General features: G+C 41.4%; 1 protein-coding gene across 2 annotated transcripts in view; it reads right to left on the reverse strand.

Moving 5' to 3' along the window:
• RASGRP3 (RAS guanyl releasing protein 3) overlaps positions 1-23,471 on the reverse strand; it is a 301,226-nt gene that overhangs the window by 92,781 nt on the left and 184,974 nt on the right. For both annotated transcript variants that reach the window (XM_073557604.1, XM_073557603.1), the window contains 2 exons: positions 16,375-16,522; positions 14,366-14,539 (listed from right to left, as the gene is read on the reverse strand). In XM_073557604.1, coding sequence (XP_073413705.1) covers positions 14,366-14,539; positions 16,375-16,522 — 322 coding nt within the window. The remainder of the gene's footprint in view (positions 1-14,365; positions 14,540-16,374; positions 16,523-23,471) is intronic.

Consider the following 23,471-nt stretch of genomic DNA (forward strand, 5'->3'; position numbering starts at 1 on the left):
CATGTCATAAAGCTCGAATCATCTCAGATTGGTTTCTTGAACATGACAATGAGTTCACTGTACTCAAATGGCCTCCTCAGTCACCAGATCTCAATCCAATAGAGCATCTTTGGGATGAGGTGGAACGGGAGATTCGCATCAGGGATGTGCAGCCGACAAATCTGCGCCAACTGTGTGATGCCATCATGTCAATATGGTCCAAAATCTCTGAGGAATGCTTCCAGCACCTTGTTGAATCTCTGCCACGAAGAATTGAGGCAGTTCTGAAGGCAAAAGGGGGTCCAACCCCTTACTAGCATGGTGTGCCTAATAAAGTGGCCAGTGAGTGTATATATATATATATATTTACAATATATATTAAATATGTCTAGCATATATATATATATATACATACACACACACTATATGTATACATATATTATATCTTTTATATATGATATGTATGTATATTATATATAATTATATATATATAATTATATTTTAGATATATATAAAATTTATATGTGCATATGTATAATATATAAATGTGTAATATATATATGTGTATATATAATTATATATATAATTATATATATATAATTATATTTAATATATATATGTATATATTATATTATTTACTGTATATAATTTACATGTGTGTGTATATATATATATGAACAACGACAAAGCAAAGTCCAGCAATAACGTGAGGTTTCTGGACCGTAAAGAAGGCAGGTTCTACAGCTGAAACGCGTAGTCCTATCTGCACGACTTTCCTGCGTTATTGCTGTTTTGAACTGCTTGGACCATTGCATTTTAATGGATTTATGAATAAAAAGAAAAAAATTTTTAACAGCATCCTGGATTGCTCACGTTATTGCTGGACTTTGCTTTGTCGTTGTTCACATTTGTATGGATGGACTCCTACATCCAGATCCGGGCACAACTGTGTTAACCAGGTCAGCTGAGGTTCCAGGTGGTTCACAGGAGTGAGCTGGTCTACATTGTTGGATTTATATATATATATATACATATATATATATATATATATATATATATATATATATATATATATATAGAAATATAAGAGAATTGGGATCCAGCAAAAAGATGAAAGTTCACCAGAATTATAAAATCTTCTTCTTTATTTATCCATTAATTCATATAAAAAATATATGAGGAACTCCAAACAATTGGTAACATTCCAGCAAGGGACTACATGTTTCAGCACTATGTGCCTTCTTCACGGTCCTATAGGATAATGGATAAATAAAGAAGAAGATTTTATAATTCTGGTGAACTTTCATCTTTTTGCTGGATCCCAATTCTCTTATATTTCTATTTGTTGGGGCATACTCCCTGCCTGGATCCGTGCAGAATATAAGGTGAACACTGACTATTGCATTAAGAGGAACTCCTTTATGGTGAGCTGGCTATATATTTTTTACATTGTTTGAATATATATATATATATATATATATATATATATATATATTTGGCACAGTAAGATAGAACAAAAGCATTTACCGGCTTCTGTCAAATCATTTCAGAACCCGCCAGGATATGAGACATGGTTTACATATAGTAAACCATTGCATATCCCTATTTTTTTATGTGTCCCTGACTATAAAATTTAGTAGTGTATGTGTTTCAAATTTGTGAGCTGTAGCTCTTAAATTCAAGGGTTAATTCCCGGAAAAAAATTGCGTGGGCTCCCGCGCAAATTTCGCAACCAGAGAGGTAAAGCAGGTGATTGAGGGCATATTTTATTAGCCTAGAGAGGGACCTCTGCGGGGGGCCAAAAACAATGGTCCCTCTCATGGCTATTAAAATCTGCCCTCACTCATCTGCTCAACCTCTCTGGTTGTGATTTTACAGCGGGAGTCCACACAATTTTAAACAATTAATTAACCCCTTCATTTAACAACTAGATGTCCCACATTTTACACACAAATCATAATCTAATTATTAGTCAGGGACATATACAAAAAAACATGAAATGAAATGGTTTACTGTATGTAAACCTTGTGTCATTTCATGTCGGGTTGGGGAATGATTTTACAGAAGCCGGCAATTTTATTAGCGGCTTTTGTTCAATCTTACTATGCAATATATATATATATGTGTGTATATACAGTCATGGCCAAAAGTATTGACACCCCTGCAATTCTGTCAGATAATACTCAGTTTCTTCCTGAAAATGATTGCAAACACAAATTCTTTGGTATTATTATCTTCATTTAATTTGTCTTAAATGAAAAAACACAAAAAGAATTGTCCTAAAGCCAAATTGGATATAATTCCACACCAAACATAACAAAGAGGGTGGACAAAAGTATTGGCACTGTTCGAAAAAACATTTGATGCTTCTCTAATTTGTGTAATTAACAGCACCTATAACTTACCTGTGGCACCTAACAGGTGTTGGCAATAACTAAATCACACTTGCAGCCAGTTGACATGGCTTAAAGTTGACTCAACCTCTGTCCTGTGTCCTTGTGTGTACCACATTGAGCATGGAGAAAAGAAAGAAGACCAAAGAACTGTCTGAGGACTTGAGAAACCAAATTGTGAGGAAGCATGAGCAATCTCAAGGCTACAAGTCCATCTCCAAAGACCTGAATGTTCCTGTGTCTACCGTGCGCAGTGTCATCAAGAAGTTTAAAGCCCATGGCACTGTGGCTAACCTCCCTAGATGTGGCCGGAAAAGAAAAATTGACAAGAGATTTCAACGCAAGATTGTGCGGATGTTGGATAAAGAACCTCCACTAACATCCAAACAAGTTCAAGCTGCCCTGCAGTCCGAGGGTACAACGGTGTCAACCCGTACTATCCGTCGGTGTCTGAATGAAAAGGGACTGTATGGTAGGAGACCCAGGAAGACTCCACTTCTTACCCCGAGACATAAAAAAGCCACGCTGGAGTTTGCCAAAACTTACCTGAAAAAGCCTAAAACATTTTGGAAGAATGTTCTCTGGTCAGATGAGACAAAAGTAGAGCTTTTAGGGCAAAAGCATCAACATAGAGTTTACAGGAGAAAAAAGAGGAATTCAAAGAAAAGTACACGGTCCCTACAGTCAAACATGGTGGAGGTTCCCTGATGTTTTGGGGTTGCTTTGCTGCCTCTGGCACTGGACCGCTTGACCGTGTGCATGGCTTTATGAAGTCAGAAGACTACCAACAAATTTTGCAGCATAATTTAGGGCCCAGTGTGAGAAAGCTGGGTCTACCTCAGAGGTCATGGGTCTTCCAGCAGGACAATAACCCAAAACACACTTCAAAAAGCACTAGAAAATGGTTTGAGAGAAAGCACTGGAGACTTCTAAGGTGGCCAGCAATGAGTCCAGACCTGAATCCCATAGAACACCTGTGGAGAGATCTAAAAATGGCAGTTTGGAGAAGGCACCCTTCAAATATCAGGGACCTGGAGTTGTTTGCCAAAGAAGAATGGTCTAAAATTCCAGCAGAGCATTGTAAGAAACTCATTGATGTTTACCGGAAGCGGTTGGTCGCAGTTATTTTGGCTAAAGGTTGTGCAACCAAGTATTAGGCTGAGGGTGCCAATACTTTTGTCTGGCCCATTTTTGGAGTTTTGTGTGAAATGATCAATGTTTTGCTTTTTGCTTCATTCTCTTTTGTGTTTTTTCATTTAAGACAAATTAAATGAAGATAATAATACCAAAGAATTTGTGTTTGCAATCATTTTCAGGAAGAAACTGAATATTATCTGACAGAATTGCAGGGGTGTCAATACTTTTGGCCATGACTGTATATATATATATATATATATATATATATATACAGTACACATATATTCATTTCATATATAAGATACATTACGTGAGGGAAGGTATCGGGAGATTAGTTCAGAGACATATGGGGGAGACAGGTTATAGATGGCCTTGTAGGTCAGTATTAGTCATTTGAACTGAGGGAATGGGAGCCAGTGAAGAGATTTGCAGAGGGGAGAAGCAGAGGAGTAGCGAGGAGAGAGATGAATTAATCGGGGGGCAGAGTTAAGGATGGACTGGAGAGGTGCGAGGGTGTTAGCAGGGAGACCACAGAAAAGAATGTCGCAGTAGTCGAGGCGGGAGATGATGAGGGCATACACAAGCATTTTAGTAGATTGAGGGTTGAGGAAAGGACGGATTCTGGAAATATTTTTGAGCTGGAGGTGACAGGAGGTAGAAAGAGCTTGGATGTGCGGTTTGAAGGACAGGGCAGAGTCAAAGGTTACTCCGAGGCAGTGGACTTCCGGTACTGGGGAAAGTGTGATGTCATTAATTGTTATAGCTAGGTCGGGTAAGGAAGATCTGTGAGATGGAGGAAAGATGATGAGTTCAGATTTGTCCACATTGAGCTTGAGGAAGCGAGAGGAGAAGAAGGAGGATATGGCTGATAGACAGTCTGGGATTCTGGACAGCAGAGAGGTGACATCTGGGCCAGAGAGGTAGATCTGAGTGTCATCAGCATAAAGGTGGTAGTGGAATCCGTGGGACTTTATGAGTTGCCCCAGACCAAGTGTATAGATTGAGAAGAGTAGGGGTCCTAAAACAGATCCTTGGGGGACTCCAGCAGAGAGAGGGTGGGATGAGGAGGTGGTGTGGGAGTGGGAGACACTGAATGTGCGGTTGGAAAGGTATGAGGAGATCCAGGATAGGGCAAGGCCTTTGATGCCAAAGGAGGAGAGGATCTGTACTAGGACGCAGTGGTCAACTGTGTTGAATGCAGAGGACAGGTCTAGAAGCAGGAGTATAGAGTATTGTCCATTTGATTTGGCTGTAAGTAGGTCGTTAGTAATTTTGGGCAGGGCTGTCTCAGTGGAGTGATGGGGGCGGAAACCAGATTGTAGGTTGTCAAAGAGCAAGTTAGATGATAGGTGGAAGGAAAGTTCAGCGTGGACGTGCTGTTTCAGGAGTTTGGAAGCGAATGTGAGCAACGATATTGGGTGATAGCTGGACATAGCGGTTGGGTCGAGGGTTGGCTTTTTAAGGATAGGCATGATTGTGGCATGTTTGGAAGCAGAAGGGAAGGTACCGGACATTAGTGATAGGTTGAAGAGGTGGGTTAGGGATGGGATTAGTGTGGTGGTGAGGTTGGAGAGGAGGTGGGATGGGATGGGGTCGAGTGCACAGGTTGTGAGGTGCGATTTGGAGAAGAGACGTTTAAGCTCCACTTCAGTGATGTTGGAGAGTGAGGTTATGGGGTTTGGGCATTGGTCTGGTATACAAAGGGGTTGTGGTGGTTGCGTGATGAAGACTTGCCTTGTTTGGTCAATCTTGTTTATGAAGTGTGTGGAAAAGTCCTCAGCAGAGATGAGGGGGGTTGGAGGAGGCAGTGGTGGGAGGAGGAGGGAGTTAAAAGTTTTGAATAACTGTTTGGGGTTGTAAGATAGGGAAGATACGAGGGTTGTGAAGTAGGCCTGATTAGCAGAGGTGGGGGCAGATTTGAAATCGAGTGTTGCCTGTTTGAATGTGGTGAAGTCATCTTGCGGATTTGTTTTCTTCCAGCGCCGTTCTGCAATCCTGGACACTTTCTGGAGCTTTTTAGTGGTGTTATTTTGCCAGGGTTGTCTGTTGATACGTCGTATTCTGCCATGAACGAGAGGGACAACCGCCTCAATAGCTGATGCGAGAGTGGCATTGTAGAAAGCAGTGGCACTGTCTGTGTCATGGAGTGAGGATATGGATGTCAGTGGTAGAATAGAGTCAGAGAGCGCGTGGGTGTCTAGGTGTGCAAGGTTTCTGTGGGAGTGCACGTGTTGCTGGACATGGGTGCCAGGTGAGGAGGACAGGGATGAGAAAGTGAGTAGATGGTGGTCAGATAGAGAGAGGGGAGGTGGTGAAGTTAGAAAGAGAGCAGAGACGGGTGAAGACCGGGTTTAATGTGTGCCCGTCTGTGTGGGTGGCTGAGGAGGACCACTGAGTAAGTCCAAAGGATGAAGTAAGGGACAGGAGTTTGGAGGCTGCTGACTGAAGGGTATCAGTGGGGATGTTGAAGTCACCGATGATGATGATAGTGGGGGTGTCAGTTGAAAGAAAATGAAGAAGCCAGGTAGAGAATTGGTCAATTAAGGCAGTGGTCGGGCCTGGAGGTTGGTATATGACAGCCACTTGGAGGTTGGAGGGAGAGTAGATGCGGACAGAGTGGACTTTAAAAGAAGAGAGGATTAGGGAGGGAAGAGGTGGGATTGGGTTGAATATATATTATATATGATATGTATATATATTAAATATATAAAATATATAATATATATTAGATATATATATATATATTATATGTAACCATATATATTATATATATATATATAATTCAAATTCAAAGAAGCTTTATTGGCAGGACTAAATACACATTAGTTTTGCCAAAGCAAGTGTACAAAAGGGAATAGGGATAGGAACTGTAGGGATGTTGGGTAGGGGCTGTAGGAAAGGTGCATGGGGGCAGATCCAGGATGGGGCTATAGAAGTCCATGGCATAGGGAAGGTGGATGGGGGGATGGGGCAGATCCAGGGTGGGGCTATAGAAGTCCATGGCATAGGGAAGGTGAATGGGGGGCATGGGGCAGATCCAGGGTGGGGACTATAGAAGTCCATGGCATATCATAGTTCTCTTTCTCGCAGTCTATGACATTCACTCGCATATTGCGCTGCTATCTCCACTGCTCTCTCTTCTTCTCCCAGCAGGATATATGTTTTCTCTTCCTCCTTCATGGTGATGAAATCCGGGAAGAGATGTGAGAGTCTCCTGAAGTGAGTGTCCCTCACTGCTGAATATTTGGGGCAGTGTAGCAGGAAGTGGGTCTCATCCTCCAGGGCCTCCTGGTCACAGTGTTGGCACAGTTTTTCCTCCCTGGGCTTGTAGCTCTGCCTGTATCGGCCGGATTCGATGGCCAGACTGTGGGCACTGAGTCTATATCGGCTCAGGATCTTGCGGTCTCTGGGGTCTGGGAGTTTCTCCAAATATGGGGCCAGTCTGCAGTCTCTCTGTAGACTCCGGTACATGGTCCGTTTCTGTGAGCTGATGATGTTGTTCTTCCAGTCACTTACGTACCTCTCCTGGCCTTCGTCTACCATCTTTCTGATTCTGGCTTTTGTCAGGTTGTTGTGATTGGTGTTCTGGTCAGGTTGTGTCTGGGTGAGCTGTTCCAAGGGTCCTGGTTTTACTGTTTCACCTACATGTGTCAGGGCTTTATGGTGATGAGAGCTTGGATTGATCCTACGTAGGTGAGCCCGGAATGACAGTGCCCTCTTTAGAACCATTAGGTGTAGAGGGAATCTGCCCAGCTCAGCCCGGCAAGTACTGTTGGAGGTGCTCCAATGGACTTGGAGAAGGTGCTTGCAGAATTCCAGGTGGAATATTTCTGTTGGGCTTGATTCCCACCTTGACCAGTCTGGGTAGGTGTGAGGACCCCAGACTTTGCTATATATATATATAGATAGATATAGACATGTAGATCCTCCTTTTGGAAAAATAACAGCCTCTAGTCGCTTCCTGTAGCTATTAATGAGTTCCTGGATCCTGGATGAAGGTATTTGTGACCATTCCTGTTTGAAAAACAGTTCCAGTTCAGTTAAGTTTGATGGTCGCCGAGCATGGACAGCCTGCTTCAAATCATCCCACAGATGTTCAATGATATTCAGGTCTGGGGACTGGGATGGCCATTCCAGAACATTGTAATTGTTCCTCTGCATGAATGCCTGAGTAGATTTGGAGCGATGTTTTGGATCATTGTCTTGCTGAAATATCCATCCCCTGCGTAACTTCAACTTCGTCACTGATTCTTGCACATTATTGTCCAGAATCTGCTGATACTGAGTTGAATCCATGCGACCCTCAACTTTAACAAGATTCCCGGTGCCGGCATTGGCCACACAGCCCCAAAGCATGATGGAACCTCCACCAAATTATACTGTGGGTAGCAAGTGTTTTTCTTGGAATGCTGTGTTTTTTAGCCTCCATGCATAACTCCTTTTTGTATGACCAAACAACTCAATCTTTGTTTCATCAGTCCACAGGACCTTATTCAAAAATGTAACTGGCTTGTCCAAATGTGCTTTTGCATACCTCAGGCGACTCTGTTTGTGGCGTGCTTGCAGAAACGGCTTAGTTCGCATCACTCTCCCATACAGCTTCTCCTTGTGCAAAGTGCGCTGTATTGTTGACCGATGCACAGTGACACCATCTGCAGCAAGATGATGCTGCAGGTCTTTGGAGGTGGTCTGTGGATTGTCCTTGACTGTTCTCACCATTCTTCTTCTCTGCCTTTCTGATATTTTTCTTGGCCTGCCACTTCTGGGCTTAACAAGAACTGTACCTGTGTTCTTCCATTTCCTTACTATGTTCCTCACAGTGGAAACTGACAGGTTAAATCTCTGAGACAACTTTTTGTATCCTTCCCCTGAAAAGCTATGTTGAATAATCTTTGTTTTCTGATCATTTGAGAGTTGTTTTGAGGAGCCCATGATGCCACTCTTCATAGGAGAATCAAATAGGAGAACTACTTGTAAGTGCCAACCTTAAATACCTTTTCTCATGAGTTGATATACCTGGCTATGAAGTTCAAAGCTCAATGAGGTTACAAAAACAATTTAGTGCTTCAGGAAGTCAGTAAAAAGTAGTTAGGAGTGTTCAAATCAAGAAAATGATAAGGGTGCCCATACTTTTGCACCACTCAAATTTTGTTTAAATGCAGATTGCACATTTTCTGTTAGTACAATAAACCTCATTTGAATCCAGAAATATAACTGAGTCCATCAGTTATTAGATATATGAAACTGAAATAGCTGTTGCAAAAAACAAAATTGTTATAAAGAAAAAAGGTTAACATTAATAGGGGTGCCCAAACTTTAACATATGACTGTATATAGATATCATATATATACAGTATATAAAAATTATGTATATATATATATTATATTAGATATATTAGATATACATATATACAGTATGTTTGTGTCACTGACGTGTGTATATATATATATATACATATGTATGTACTTTATGTGTATATATGTACATATAAAAAACTAAATGAAATAAAATGGTTTACTGTATGTAAACCATGTCTCATATCCTGTCGGCTTGTGCAATTATTTTACAAAAGCCGACAAATGAATTAACGGCTATTCTGCTATCTTTCTCTCTCATATACAGTGGGGCAAAAAAGTATTTAGTCAGTCAGCAATAGTGCAAGTTCCACCACTTAAAAAGATGAGAGGCGTCTGTAATTTACATCATAGGTAGACCTCAACTATGGGAGACAAACTGAGAAAAAAAAATCCAGAAAATCACATTGTCTGTTTTTTTTTCATTTTATTTGCATATTATGGTGGAAAATAAGTATTTGGTCAGAAACAAGCAATCAAGATTTCTGGCTCTCACAGACCTGTAACTTCTTCTTTAAGAGTCTCCTCTTTCCTCCACTCATTACCTGTAGTAATGGCACCTGTTTAAACTTATCAGTATAAAAAGACACCTGTGCACACCCTCAAACAGTCTGACTCCAAACTCCACTATGGTGAAGACCAAAGAGCTGTCAAAGGACACCAGAAACAAAATTGTAGCCCTGCACCAGGCTGGGAAGACTGAATCTGCAATAGCCAACCAGCTTGGAGTGAAGAAATCAACTGTGGGAGCAATAATTAGAAAATGGAAGACATACAAGACCATTGATAATCTCGCTCGATCTGGTGCTCCACGCAAAATCCCACCCCGTGGGGGCAGAATGATCACAATAACGGTGAGCAAAAATCCCAGAACCACGCGGGGGGACCTAGTGAATGAACTGCAGAGAGCTGGGACCAATGTAACAAGGCCTACCATAAGTAACACACTACGCCACCATGGACTCAGATCCTGCAGTGCCAGACGTGTCCCACTGCTTAAGCCTGTACATGTCCGGGCCCGTCTGAAGTTTGCTAGAGAGCATTTGGATGATCCAGAGGAGTTTTGGGAGAATGTCCTATGGTCTGATGAAACCAAACTGGAACTGTTTGGTAGAAACACAACTTGTCGTGTTTGGAGGAAAAAGAATACTGAGTTGCATCCATCAAACACCATACCTACTGTAAAGCATGGTGGTGGAAACATCATGCTTTGGGGCTGTTTCTCTGCAAAGGGGCCAGGACGACTGATCTGGGTACATGAAAGAATGAATGGGGCCATGTATCGTGAGATTTTGAGTGCAAACCTCCTTCCATCAGCAAGGGCATTGAATATGAAACGTGGCTGGGTCTTTCAACATGACAATGATCCAAAGCACACCGCCAGGGCAACGAAGGAGTGGCTTCGTAAGAAGCATTTCAAGGTCCTGGAGTGGCCTAGCCAGTCTCCAGATCTCAACCCTATAGAAAACCTTTGGAGGGAGTTGAAAGTCCGTGTTGCCAAGCGAAAAGCCAAAAACATCACTGCTCTAGAGGAGATCTGCATGGAGGAATGGGCCAACATACCAACAACAGTGTGTGGCAACCTTGTGAAGACTTACAGAAAACGTTTGACCTCTGTCATTGCCAACAAAGGATATGTCACAAAGTATTGAGATGAAATTTTGTTTCTGACCAAATACTTATTTTCCACCATAATATGCAAATAAAATGAAAAAAAAACAGACAATGTGATTTTCTGGATTTTTTTTTCTCAGTTTGTCTCCCATAGTTGAGGTCTACCTATGATGTAAATTACAGACGCCTCTCATCTTTTTAAGTGGTGGAACTTGCACTATTGCTGACTGACTAAATACTTTTTTGCCCCACTGTATATATATATATATATATATATATATATATACATATCATGTTAAAATCGCATTGCATACGGATGTCATACTCATGTCATATTGAAAAATCACACTGAAATCGCATTACACTCGCATGACACTCGCATGACAATTGCATAGAATCGGTCCGTTTTTTCCATCCAGAAAACAGACCGTTTTTTTTCTCGCAAATGGGGATGAGCCCTTACAATAAAAACGGGAAACCCTCTAAAAAAAAAATCATCCTCTAGATGCACATACTGCCAAAACAACATTGAAGCATGGATAAAAATAGACCCATTTAATCAAATTTCAACATATACAGAGGGAGAAATAAGTTTTGAACATGTCACAAATTTTCCAAGTAAATATATTTCTAAACGTGCTATTGACATGAAAGTCCCACCATATGTCAATGACAACCCATCCAATCCACAGGCAAAGAAATGAAACCATAATTTAAAGTGAACTTGTCAGTAGGTTTGTGCACAGTAACCGACACACAGTGTAAGGTCGGCGCCGTTATACTGATTAAAAAGATACCTTAGTTGATGAACTCCATCTTGTGGTTGTTGTTCAAACTTTATTTTCAATTTTGAGTTAATGATATGCCCGTGCTCCGGGTCGGCCTGTGGGGGGTCTTCATATGGTGCTTTGCTTAGGTATTCATAATGCAGACTGCTGACAGGTCACTAATCCCTCACTGACCTGCCCCTTAGTTACATAATGAATATTTATGTACATACTGAAAAAAGAAAACCTTCTGAAGGCAGGCGCCAGCCATTGCACCTGCGCTGCAGCATAATCGCATATGTACAGTGTTTATAATTAATCTTGTTGAGCAAACTTTAAATGCTTTAAATGAGCTTGAACATGCTTTTTGTTCAGCAATGGAATCTTGCATGGTGAGCGTGCATACAGGCCATGAAGTCTGAGTGCTTTACTTATATTTTCTTTGAAACAATTGTACTTACTGATTCCAGGTCTTTCTGTAGCTCTCCACAGCTGGTACTTGGCTATTGGACGACTATTCTGATAATTCTTTTCCCTCCTCTGTCTTAAATCTTGCAGGGATCACGTGGTTGTGGTTGGTTTATAGTGAAATTATGTTCTTCCCACTTACGGATTATTGCCGCAACAGTGATCACTGGTGCCTTCAGTAGTTTAGAAGTTCTTCTGTAACCAATGCCGTCAGTATGTTTTGCAGCAATAAGGTTGCAAAAGTCTTGAGACAGACAGTTCACTAGTTTTACCCATCATTTGATGTTACTTGTGTGGCACCTTTTAATAAACCATAAATTGAACCAGATGATATTATTGTTCACTAAGTGGCAGGATTGCTTTCTAATTACTGATAAATATTAGCTTGTGTCATAACTGTCTATGACTTTTTGCATCTCTCTTTCTTTATGCATTCATTAGTTTTTCCCTGTGTCATTTCTCATGATTCCACATAACTTATTTTATGGACATCTATGGTTTGATTTTTTTTTTTGTGTGTGGATTGGATTTTTAATGGCAGTAGCACCATTAGAAATAAATATGCTTAGAAAATTTGTGACGTGTTTAATTTTTATTTCAGCTGCTACATCCTCATCCTAATTAATTAATCATTTACAAATTTATTTTCTTTTCTATGAATATAACTATACTAGATGGTGGCCTGATTCTATCGCATCCAGTATTCTAGAATATGACCAGCGGGAGACCAACGTTCAAAAGATGGTGCAGGACGATCCACCACAATCGGCGATCTGGTCGCTGCTGCGTGTCACACTGAGGCTATTTCCATTACAGACAGACAGACAGAATTAGACAATTATATAGTAGAGGAGGAATGATTTTTTTGAGGGACAGGCTGTAATTATGAGTTCCACCATTCAAATTATCATGTAATGTTCTGAAAAATTGGAAAACAAATTACTAGTAGAATGAAATGTTGAAAAAAATGCAATTCTGCTATTGTTTTGGAAGAGCTTCAGTTTTACGGCATTCATTGTATGGTAAAAAATTATTTAAAGATGTGATTCACCAGGTCAGTATGATTGCAATGATAGCAAATTTGCATGGATTCTTCCTTAGCTAAGTTATGAAAAAAATCTGAATTTTGTAGAAAATTTTGTAGTAATTTTCTTTTGCGTCACCATTTTCCGAGACCTGTAACGTTTAATATTTATGTAGACTAAGCAGAATGAGTGCTTATTTTTTTATCCTGAACTGATGGTTTAATTGACACCAATTTGGGGTACATAAAACATTTAGATTGCTTTTTATTGGTATTTCAGAAAGGTTTTGTGACAAAAAAAAATCTGGCATTACACTCTTGTACTGATTAATTGATTTTATATTTTCATAGATTGTATTTTTACCGACATTGTGTTACCAAATATGTAATATATATTTTATTCACTTTTCATTTTCTTAATTTCTTAATTTCTTTCTATATTTAAAAGGAAGGTGATATGAATTTCTATATTTTTTATTTTTTATATTTTTAAAAGCTTTTTTTTTTACTAAATAAGTTTGTCCTCTAAGGTGACTTGAACCTGCGATTGTTTGTTCTATATACCTCAGTATATAACAGTATTGCAGTACATACATTTATTGCCAAAAGTTTTGTGACTGACTCAAAATTGGGTTCTCACAAAGTTTGCTGCTTCATTGTTTTTGGATGCTTTAAGATACCGTTACACCTACGTTACCACACAGGCAGATCTCACTAGCGACATCGCTGGGGACGGGGATCGCTACTTACCTGTCAGACGCGGCGATCCTGCGTCCTCCCGCCCGGCTCCACGCGTCGCTTGTTGTCACAGCAGGAAGCGCCGCAGGAAGTGGCCGACGAGAAATGATCCAGGAGCTTCTTGCGCGATCAGCGATAACCAGCGGGGGAGTCGGTCGGAGGTGAGTATCACATGCAGCGATATCGCAAGCAATATCGCTGTAACGTCACAAAATCGGTGACTTTACAGCGATATTGCTAGCGATATCGCAGTGTGTAACGGGGGCTTTAGCCAGAAGTTTATCTTAGTGATAACTAAGTGGACGGTGAGCAAAACATTGAAATTTTGAGTTAATGGCTGAGGAATCCTCCAGATCATAATCTCATTGAGCAGCTGTAGCTGTGGTAAATCCTCAAAAAGTGGGTGGACAAACAAAAACACAGAAATTGTGATAATCTCCAAGAACAGGTTAGACAAGAATGTGTTGCCATCAGTCAGGATTTTGCCCAAAAGTTGATATCCAGCCAGGGCAAATTGCAGAAGCCTTAAATAAAGAAACTCTTTAAATATTAAGTCTCTGCATAAACTTGATCTCTTTGTCAATAAAAGTGTAAGTGCCTATAAAATGCTTATTATAGTACTTCAGTAACCATAGAAACCTAAAATATCTAAAAATAATGAAGATGGAGGTCTCCAATAAAGACTAGCCAGTGGATGGGCTTCATAGGAGTCTCAAGATGGCAGACATGGGGCACTTCAGCAGGACTCAGCTGCCATCTCAACTGTTTGATAATTCATTGCTTCATGGGCGACTCCCCAATTTAAATCCGCTGTGTCACATGGTGAGCATGTTCAGTATCAAGAAACCCTCATAGCAGAATATATATAAATGTAAGAAAATAAATTTTACCTCAGCCACATTGATGTACTTTGTAATGACTTCTGCTCTTTGCTGTGGGCTTGGCTTACTTAGAACCATAAGCTGAACCCATTTCGAGATTCCATTAAACAGAGCTATAGATCTCTCCAAAGTTGGGTTATCCACTAAACTTCCATGGATTACATAGCTTTGGTAGTCTGTAAACTGGTGAACAACAAAAGTATATAGATACAATTTAGTCTGTGTAATATATGAAATGAAACGGCTTGAGGGCAATTCATCAAATTTTTTGTGCATGATTTCTTGCAAAATAGGAGTAAAAAAACAAGTTTTTAACACAAATACAAGGTTCCCAAAAAATGTGAAGTTGTCGAAGCTAGGGTGGGATGGGGTGTGACGGGGCATGGAGACCACTGATACGCTACAAATATTATCGCGGAAGTTCACGCCTCACCTGATTCAACACACCCCATCATCAAAACCGGCAAGAGAATTGGCCTTGGTGACCACACTTGCGTTCAGGAATTTCTTTGTCTGATCCGTTTTAGGGACAGGCAAACAGAATTCTTGACAAAAATGGATTAATTTCACAATTGATGGATATTGAAGTAGAAAGTGCTTTAATAACTATTATTAGGTCCATCTGGATTACCTTTTGATATAGAGCGGGTATTGCAAGGGAAAAGGGGACATCATACAGAATATCTTTATTCCTGTGTTAAAGTTGACACAAAAGAGAACCCAGATGGACCAGATAATCACCAATGGGGTCCCTCTGCTTTCTATATCAGTTATATCATATATTTTGACATGAATTCCATTTAACTGCCCCTAAAACATAATGTCATGGAACACAAGTGTAAACGGAGCCTATATTTTTTTGGAAAAAAAAAAAAATGTACAACCAGGGCACTGGTAAATCTGTAAGCTGAAATTTATATACTGACTTATCACCGTTATTACTACTGTGTAGGCCCTGTATCATGCCACGCTACTATAGATGATGGTCTGTTACTGGATAGGCTATTATTTTTATTGGACTTGTATTGCTAACATATTAGGCATTGTATTTTGCATTTGATGAGTGCTTTGTCAGGTATTTATCCTTTTCAGAAAGACTTTTTTTAAATGACAAGAGAAAGCACAGCCATATTGGTTGTCACTTTTTAAGAAACTTCTCAAACTGTAATGGTAAAAGTGTCACTTTTTTCTTGGGAGAATATTCTGACAAAATGAGAGTTAATCGGTAATTACTGAAAACTGAATTCAAAAATATTAATCAATATGTATATATTTTCTAGTTTAAATCTTTTTTAATAATTAGAAGATCTGCAGGGCAATTATAATTGTCCTACTTATTATGAGTGCATAAGCCGCATATCAATCATATAGATTATGTATAATATTCAGGCTTGGACTGACCCACAGGAGAACAGGTAAATTCCCAGGAGGGCCCTGCGCAGGACTGGGCCCATTACACTAGCAGTGGTTGGCAAAAATACACTTAATTCACTATGTACAAAGATAGCATCTCATCATTCATGTAACAAACCGTTATGGTTATTACTATATCGAAGCATAGGAAAATTTGTGAATAAGTGATGTAATTTTGCAAGTAAATTAACAGTGGGGTCCACCAGTGATAATAATATCGGTGGGCCCTTGGCAGCCCAGTCTGACACTGTATATATTCTAGTAATAATAATTATTGGATGACTAGGTTTATCAGGCTTAAATATTTAGGTTACGATATTATGATACCTCTCAAAGCTGTCAAGTGAAAAGCAATTTCCCATAGTAAATACGGTAACATTATCAAATCTAAAACTCATCGAGCAGAATGATGTCTGTGTAACAGATGAGTCCCATATTGTAAAGAGTTCCTGCAGTTTTGGTAGTTGTGCTTGTTTGATCCTTTATATTGAGTATTACAATTATTAGGGTTTTATTAGGGGCTTAGTGTCTATTATTTGAAAAGAAAATCTAGTTTTGTTGATTTCTGTTTTTTTTAAAGCAAATATACCAACATCTATCCTTACAGATATTCTTCTGAATGCTTTATATTCAAGAAATGTTAGGTGCTCCGCCAGTTCCACGGGTTCCAGATGGTCGAACAGAAGGCAAACCTTTCCCTTCTTTGATGTTTTTTTCCTCTGTGTGACTCTTCGCATCCAGTCATAAGATGGGCTGAAAACAACAGTGACAACACAGACTGTCACCACAAAATGCTGGAAACAATAGACAATTAACAATGATCTTACTGTGGTGCCTCTATTTCAATGTGTCCCTCTGACCACATCACCTTACTTACCATACTACAAAAATATATGACACATACATTTTTGTTGATATACTCTTTTAGATAATGATTGTCTTAATATTTAATAGAGAAAGTTAAAATCACAATAGCAAGCTTATATCACATACACAAGAACATTTCCCAGCATTGTGTAAGCTATCTATCCCAGATAGAACTAAACACAATTTTTATGGATCAATATATTAGTATGGAAAGTTTTTGAAAGACGAGCCATAGATCAAGTGTTGTATCATCATTTGAAGTCCACACCTGAAATATTGTCTTCCTAGCAGCACATAAAAATCTACTGATATCAATCTTGTTATTTACTGTGCATTCATTGACAGTGAGTGATCCACAAGGACCTACAGCTGTGGCCAAAAGTATTGACACCCGTGCAATTCTGTCAGGTAATACTCAGTTTCTTCCTGAAAATGATTGCAAACACAAATTCGTTGGTATTATTATCTTAATTTAATTTGTCTTAAATGAAAAAACACAAAAGAGAATGAAGCAAAAAGCAAAACATTGATCATTTCACACAAAACTCCAAAAATGGGTCAGACAAAAGTATTGGCACCCTCAGCCTAATACTTGGTTGCACAACCTTTAGCCAAAATAACTGCAACCAACCACTTCCGGTAACTATCAATGAGTTTCTTACAATGCTCTGCTGGAATGTTAGACCATTCTTCTTTGGCAAACTGCTCCAGGTCCCTGATATTTGAAGGGTGCCTTCTCCAAACTGCCATTTTTAGATCTCTCCACAGGTGTTCTATGGGATTCAGGTCTGGACTCATTACTGGCCACCTTAGAAGTCTCCAGTGCTTTCTCTCAAACCATTTTCTAGTGCTTTTTGAAGTGTGTTTTGGGTCATTGTCCTGCTGGAAGACCCATGACCTCTGAGGGAGACCCAGCTTTCTCACACTGGGCCCTACGTAATGCTGCAAAATTTGTTGTTAGTCTTCAGACTTCATAACGCCATGCACACGGTCCAGCAGTCCAGTGCCAGAGGCAGCAAAGCAACCCCAAAACATCAGGGAACCTCCGCCATGTTTGACTGTAGGGACCGTGTTCTTTTCTTTGAATGCCTCTTTTTTCTCCTGTAAACTCTATGTTGATGCCTTTGCCCAAAAGCTCTACTTTTGTTTCATCTGACCAGAGAACATTCTTCCAAAACGTTTTAGGCTTTTTAGGAAAGTTTTGGCAAACTCCAGCCTGGTTTTTTTATGACTCGGGGTAAGAAGTGGGGTCTTCCTGGGTCTCCTACCATACAGTCCCTTTTCATTCAGACACCAACGGATAGTACAGGTTGACACTGTTGTACCCTCGGACTGCAGGGCAGCTTGAACTTGTTTGGATGTTAGTCGAGGTTCTTTATCCAACATCTGCACAATCTTGCGTTGAAATCTCGTCAATTTTTCTTTTCCATCCACATCTAGGGAGGTTAGTCACAGTGCCATGGGCTTCAAACTTCTTGATGACACTGCGCACGGTAGACACAGGAACATTCTGGTCTTTGGAGATGGACTTGTAGCCTTGAGATTGCTCATGCTTCCTCACAATTTGGTTTCTCAAGTCCTCAGACAGTGCTTTGGTCTTCTTTCTTTTCTCCATGCTCAATGTGGTACCCACAAGGACACAGGACAGAGGTTGAGTCAACTTTAATCCATGTCAACTGGCTGCAAGTGTGATTTAGTTATTGCCAACACCTGTTAAGTGCCACAGGTAAGTTACAGGTGCTGTTAATTACACAAATTAGAGAAGCATCACATGATTTTTCGAACAGTGCCAATACTTTTGTCCACCCTCTTTTTTATGTTTGGTGTGGAATTATATCCAATGTGGTTTTAGGACAATTCTTTGTGTGTTTTTTCATTTAAGACAAATTAAATGAAGATAATCATACCAAAGAATTTGTGTTTGCAATCATTTTCAGGAAGAAACTGAGTATTATCTGACAGAATTGCAGGGGTGTCAATACTTTTGGCCACAACTGTATATAAGCAAGCCAACCACAGACTTTAAGCGATTACTATTCAGCTATATACAAGCTGATTAGCAGGCATTAATGGCCTTTTCAGACCAAGTGATCATAATTCTATGCATACTGATCAATAGATAATACAATTGTCCTGTGCACAAAGAACAGGCATGGGGAATTTCTGTCCCATGGGCCAGATATGGTAAATGATTCAATTTGCTTTGGCAGACAACCTGTGGGCTGCAATGCTTAACTGCCTATTCGGCCCCTTTTTTCCAGCTGCCAACCCTTTTTTTCTCGCAGAACACGCACACATGCAAGCAACATTCAATATACCACACCACTGCAGTGTATCCTATGTGATGTATACAACAATCCCAGTATATCCTATGTCATGTGTACAGCAGTCTTCTCTGTGATACATGTGTGGCGCCTCTGAGGGTTCAGTTGCCACAGAGGTACTGCACCTCATCCAGAGGCGTGGTACCTCACTCTCAGGTAAGGAGGAAGCACTACCCAGGACTCTAACACCTGCACCCAACATAGACTATAGCAGCAAGGCGGATGGTCTCATCCCTGGCTGGGTAGTAAAGGGTGGTCGGGGAGTGGGTTGAGAAGGTAGGAAGAGAGAGGAGGAGCTAACAGAGCAGGAAAGAACAGTGCAGAGAGAGATGTCAGGATAAAGTGAAAGTAAGCAGACGTGCTGAGACAGCTCCCTGTCAGAAGGAGTTGCAGAGAGAAAGCTGAAAGGGAGAAAACTTCTGAAGGAAGGAAAGTGGAGAGACGTGTGTGGAGCAGCTCCCTGTCAGGAGGGACTGCGGAGAGGAACAGATTGAAGGAAGCTCCAGGAAGGAGAAGAGGTCCTTGGGGCACAGGTAGTGAGAAGTCCACCCATGTGGCCCATAGCCACACTGACAGCCGTCAGGTGGAGGGACCAGGTTGCAGTGGGGTACCGGCCCCCGAAACTAGTAGAGAATCACCAGACTCAGCTAGCAAGCCGGAAGCAGGGGCACCTCTAGGTGCTTCAGCCACAAGCCAGTTATCTTCACCAGAAAGAGGAAAAAAAGACGCGCACTCTTGCTATAAAGAGAGGTGCTGACTGAGCGTGGACAGACCACAGGCAGTAGTAAATGGATGGACAGTTGCACTCAGAAAATAAATTATCTTTGCAAGAGTCTTTGAAGAAAATTTTTTTTTATGATTTTTAATTCATGTGACATTTTTCCAATAGATCAAATAATGAAACACCGCAAGCAAAGAAATATTCCAAAGGTGAGTATTATATGGTTACGTTTTGACCTAATCCTTGGTCTTTCTCAAACCATACTCAATAGAAGATTCAAGGTAAACAGCAGGGAGATTAATTGCAAAGTCCCAGTTAGGGGCTGGTAGTGTGTGGAATGCAGGAGTCTGCAGACTCCTGCATTCCACACGCTACCAGCCCCTAACTGGGACTTTGCATTTAATCTCCCTGCTGTTTACCTTGAATCTTCTATTGAGTATGGTTTGAGAAAGACCTAGGATTAGGTCGAAACTTAACCATATAATACTCACCTTGGAATATTTCTTGTTTGCTTGCGGTGTTTCATTATTTGATCTATTGGAAAAATCTCACATGAATTAAAAATCATAAAAAAAATTTTCTTCAAAGACTCTTTTGCAAAGATTATTTATTTTCTGAGTGCGACTGTCCATCCATTTACTATCATCGCCAGAAAGGCAGCCGTAAGGGAGCAAGGGGACTCAGAGAGGATGTCACCTGACAAGGTCTGCGGCTGCTGGCCTGGGACACTGACTGCGAGGTGTTGGGCAGAAGAGGCGGAAAACCAACACAGTGAGACGGCCAGGATAGGCATATACTAAAAGGAGTCATGGGAAGGTGAATCCTGATCTACCTGGGAGTTTGGTGGACAACTCACCTGGAGGATGCAGCACCAAGCAGTCATATGTGCACCAGAACAGTGAGTAAAGTTTTGGAACTGCACCTCTCTTGTGTCCTCTGATCATTCCTGCATAACCTGCCCTGCATTATATCTACAAACATCACCTTTAACATCTACATCCAAGCTGCCCTGGGATACAGCTCTACCTGTGGAGAGCTAAACCATCTCTGTTGCTGCTCTGTCACTGTCCCAGAGGATCTGCATAGCAGCGTCGGTCCCCTGACCGAATACCACAGGTGGCGTCACGAACACTTTATCACAATCTTTACTGCAAACTTTATTCCCTTGTAAATATCCCTTTAATTGGACGCCCAGGGCCATGGACCAGGTCACCGCTGCCATGACACATCCTCTTTAAATACCGGCCCGGTACTGAGTATCCCCACTGCCCTGGTGGGCCATCCAACTTGGCATGACGAACAGGATGAACTGACCCTTTAATCGGGGTCCCGTGCACCTGAAGGACTGCATATTTGAGAACTTGTTAAACTGTTTAATTGCCACCATTGCAGCACCATGTTGCAGGCAGGAGGAGAGAGGCATACCATCATGGGCGGAGCCTGGAGGAACAGCGCGAAAGCCATGGCCACCCCTCACCAGTACTTCTGCGTCAAGAGGATATGTCCATCAACCAGATAAATCCGCCTCCTCCTGTGAAGTGGCGGGAGAAGGAAGAAAAGAGACTGCCCACGGAGGAGAGTGAGAGAAAACCCAGAGGGTGGGTCAGAGAACCTGGTTGGCAAGATGGCGAGCGGAGGTCACCCGGAGCTCGGGGAAAAAGCAAGAAGCTGCTCTGGCCCACGGGAAAAGAACTACGACCCGCTGCCAGTCATGAGCCCGGAGGCTCTGGATGCTGAGGTGGAGGAGCCGAGTCGCCGGCTTCTCAAGTCACACGTGTCCGTGGTGTCTCACTGGAAAGTGGCACTTGTGGATAAAGCATGGGAGCAGCAACCGAACCGGCAGCCAGTATCTCCGCCCCCAACTGAGGAGTCTGGCACTGGCACCAGAGACACAGCGGTGGGAGCAAGACGACCAATCCTGCCCCAGTCACTGTGGACACCCTCATAGGGCCCTATGATACCCCACCAGTCCGACCACCTGGCTAAGTAGTAACAGATATAGCCTGGGACTGCATGGCAGACACTGGGAACCTACTGGCGGTTCTGCTGCAGCCTGAACTTACGCCCTGGCTGCCCTGGAAAAGAACGTGAATAATTAGCCCAAAATTGAATGTATATAGTTATCTGTTACCTGTTCAGGTTATAAAAGAGTTAAAGAAGTTATGATTCAAAAGAGACAATTGGATCACTGAACTATGCGTGATCATAGCTTCTACTGTAAATAGTTAGCACCTCTTAAGGTGCTCACTCTTGGTTTTACATATAACCTTTGAAAGTGAAAGTTCACTTGCCTTAACAGACCACAGAACAAAAACATGTTTGGTGTGGTCAAAGATGTTGTCCAATAAGGAAATCAGCCATGCCTTGTAGCCCGCCCAAGGCCTACTTTGGTTTAGGACGGGTCCCCCATATTGCACTTAGGACTAGTGTTGAGCATTCCGATACCGCAAGTATCGGGTATCGGCCGATACTTGCTGTATCGGAATTCCGATACCGACTTCCGATATTTTTTCAATATCGGAATTCAGCATCGGAATCGGAAGTTCAGTTGATTGACGGCCTGACGTCATCATGATGCGCGGTGTGTGCGCATCATGATGCGCCGTCATTTCGGGCCTTCCGGGGGTCTCTGCCGGCCTGCCGGGGGGCTGTGCCGGCCTGCCGGGGGGCTGTGTGGACTGCCCGGGGTCTGTACCGGCCTGCCGGGGGGCTGTGCCGCCCTGCCGGTGGTCTGTGCACCCTGTGGGGGTCTGTACCGGCCTGCCGGGGGGCTGTGCCGGCCTGCCGGGGGGCTGTGCTGATGTCCGGGGGTCTGTGCAAGCATCGTCCGATGGGACTACAAGTCCCATCGGGCGATGCCTGCTACCATGACAGTGATTGACACATTAGCCAATGATGGGACAGTAGTAGTCCCATCATCCGGCTAATGTGTTAAATGTTAAAAAAAAAAAAAAAAAAAAAAAAAATACTACATACATACTACATGCATGCTACATACATGCTACATGCATGCTACATACATACTACATATATACTACATACATACTACATACATGCTACATACAGTACATACTACATGCATACTACATATATACTACATACATACTACATACATGCTACATACATGCTGCATGCTACATACATACTACATACATACTACATGCATGCTACATACATACTACATGCATGCTACATACATACTACATACTACATACATACTGCATGCTACATACATACTACATACATACTACATACATACTACATGCATGCTACATACATACTACATGCATGCTACATACATACTACATATATACTACATACATACTACATACATGCTACATACATACTGCATGCTACATACATACTACATACGTACTACATACATACTACATGCATGCTACATACATACTACATGCTACATACATACCACATATATACTACATACATACAATACATTCATACAATACATACATAGACATACAGTACATATAACATAGAGTAACATACTTACCAATACTTGTCACATTGTTCCCCGAAGCCATTGTCTTTTCCGGGATAAATATTAACATAACAAACCACAAAAATACTCACCCACGATCCGAAGCAGTCCACGAGTGTGTCCCACGACGATCTTGGGTAGAGAACTGCAGCATCAGATGATGCTGCCGTTCTCTACGGGCTGCAGGAATCCAATGACGGAAGGTAGGTATCCTTCCGCACTGTATTCCTCCGCCACTTAAAAAAAAAAAGTCCCTAGTCTCACTTTATGCCATTGCTGTGTGGGAAATTC

Source organism: Dendrobates tinctorius, unplaced genomic scaffold (assembly GCF_039654945.1).
Source record: "Dendrobates tinctorius isolate UK_male_01 unplaced genomic scaffold, ASM3965494v1 ptg000250l, whole genome shotgun sequence".
Classification (NCBI taxonomy): domain Eukaryota; kingdom Metazoa; phylum Chordata; class Amphibia; order Anura; family Dendrobatidae; genus Dendrobates; species Dendrobates tinctorius.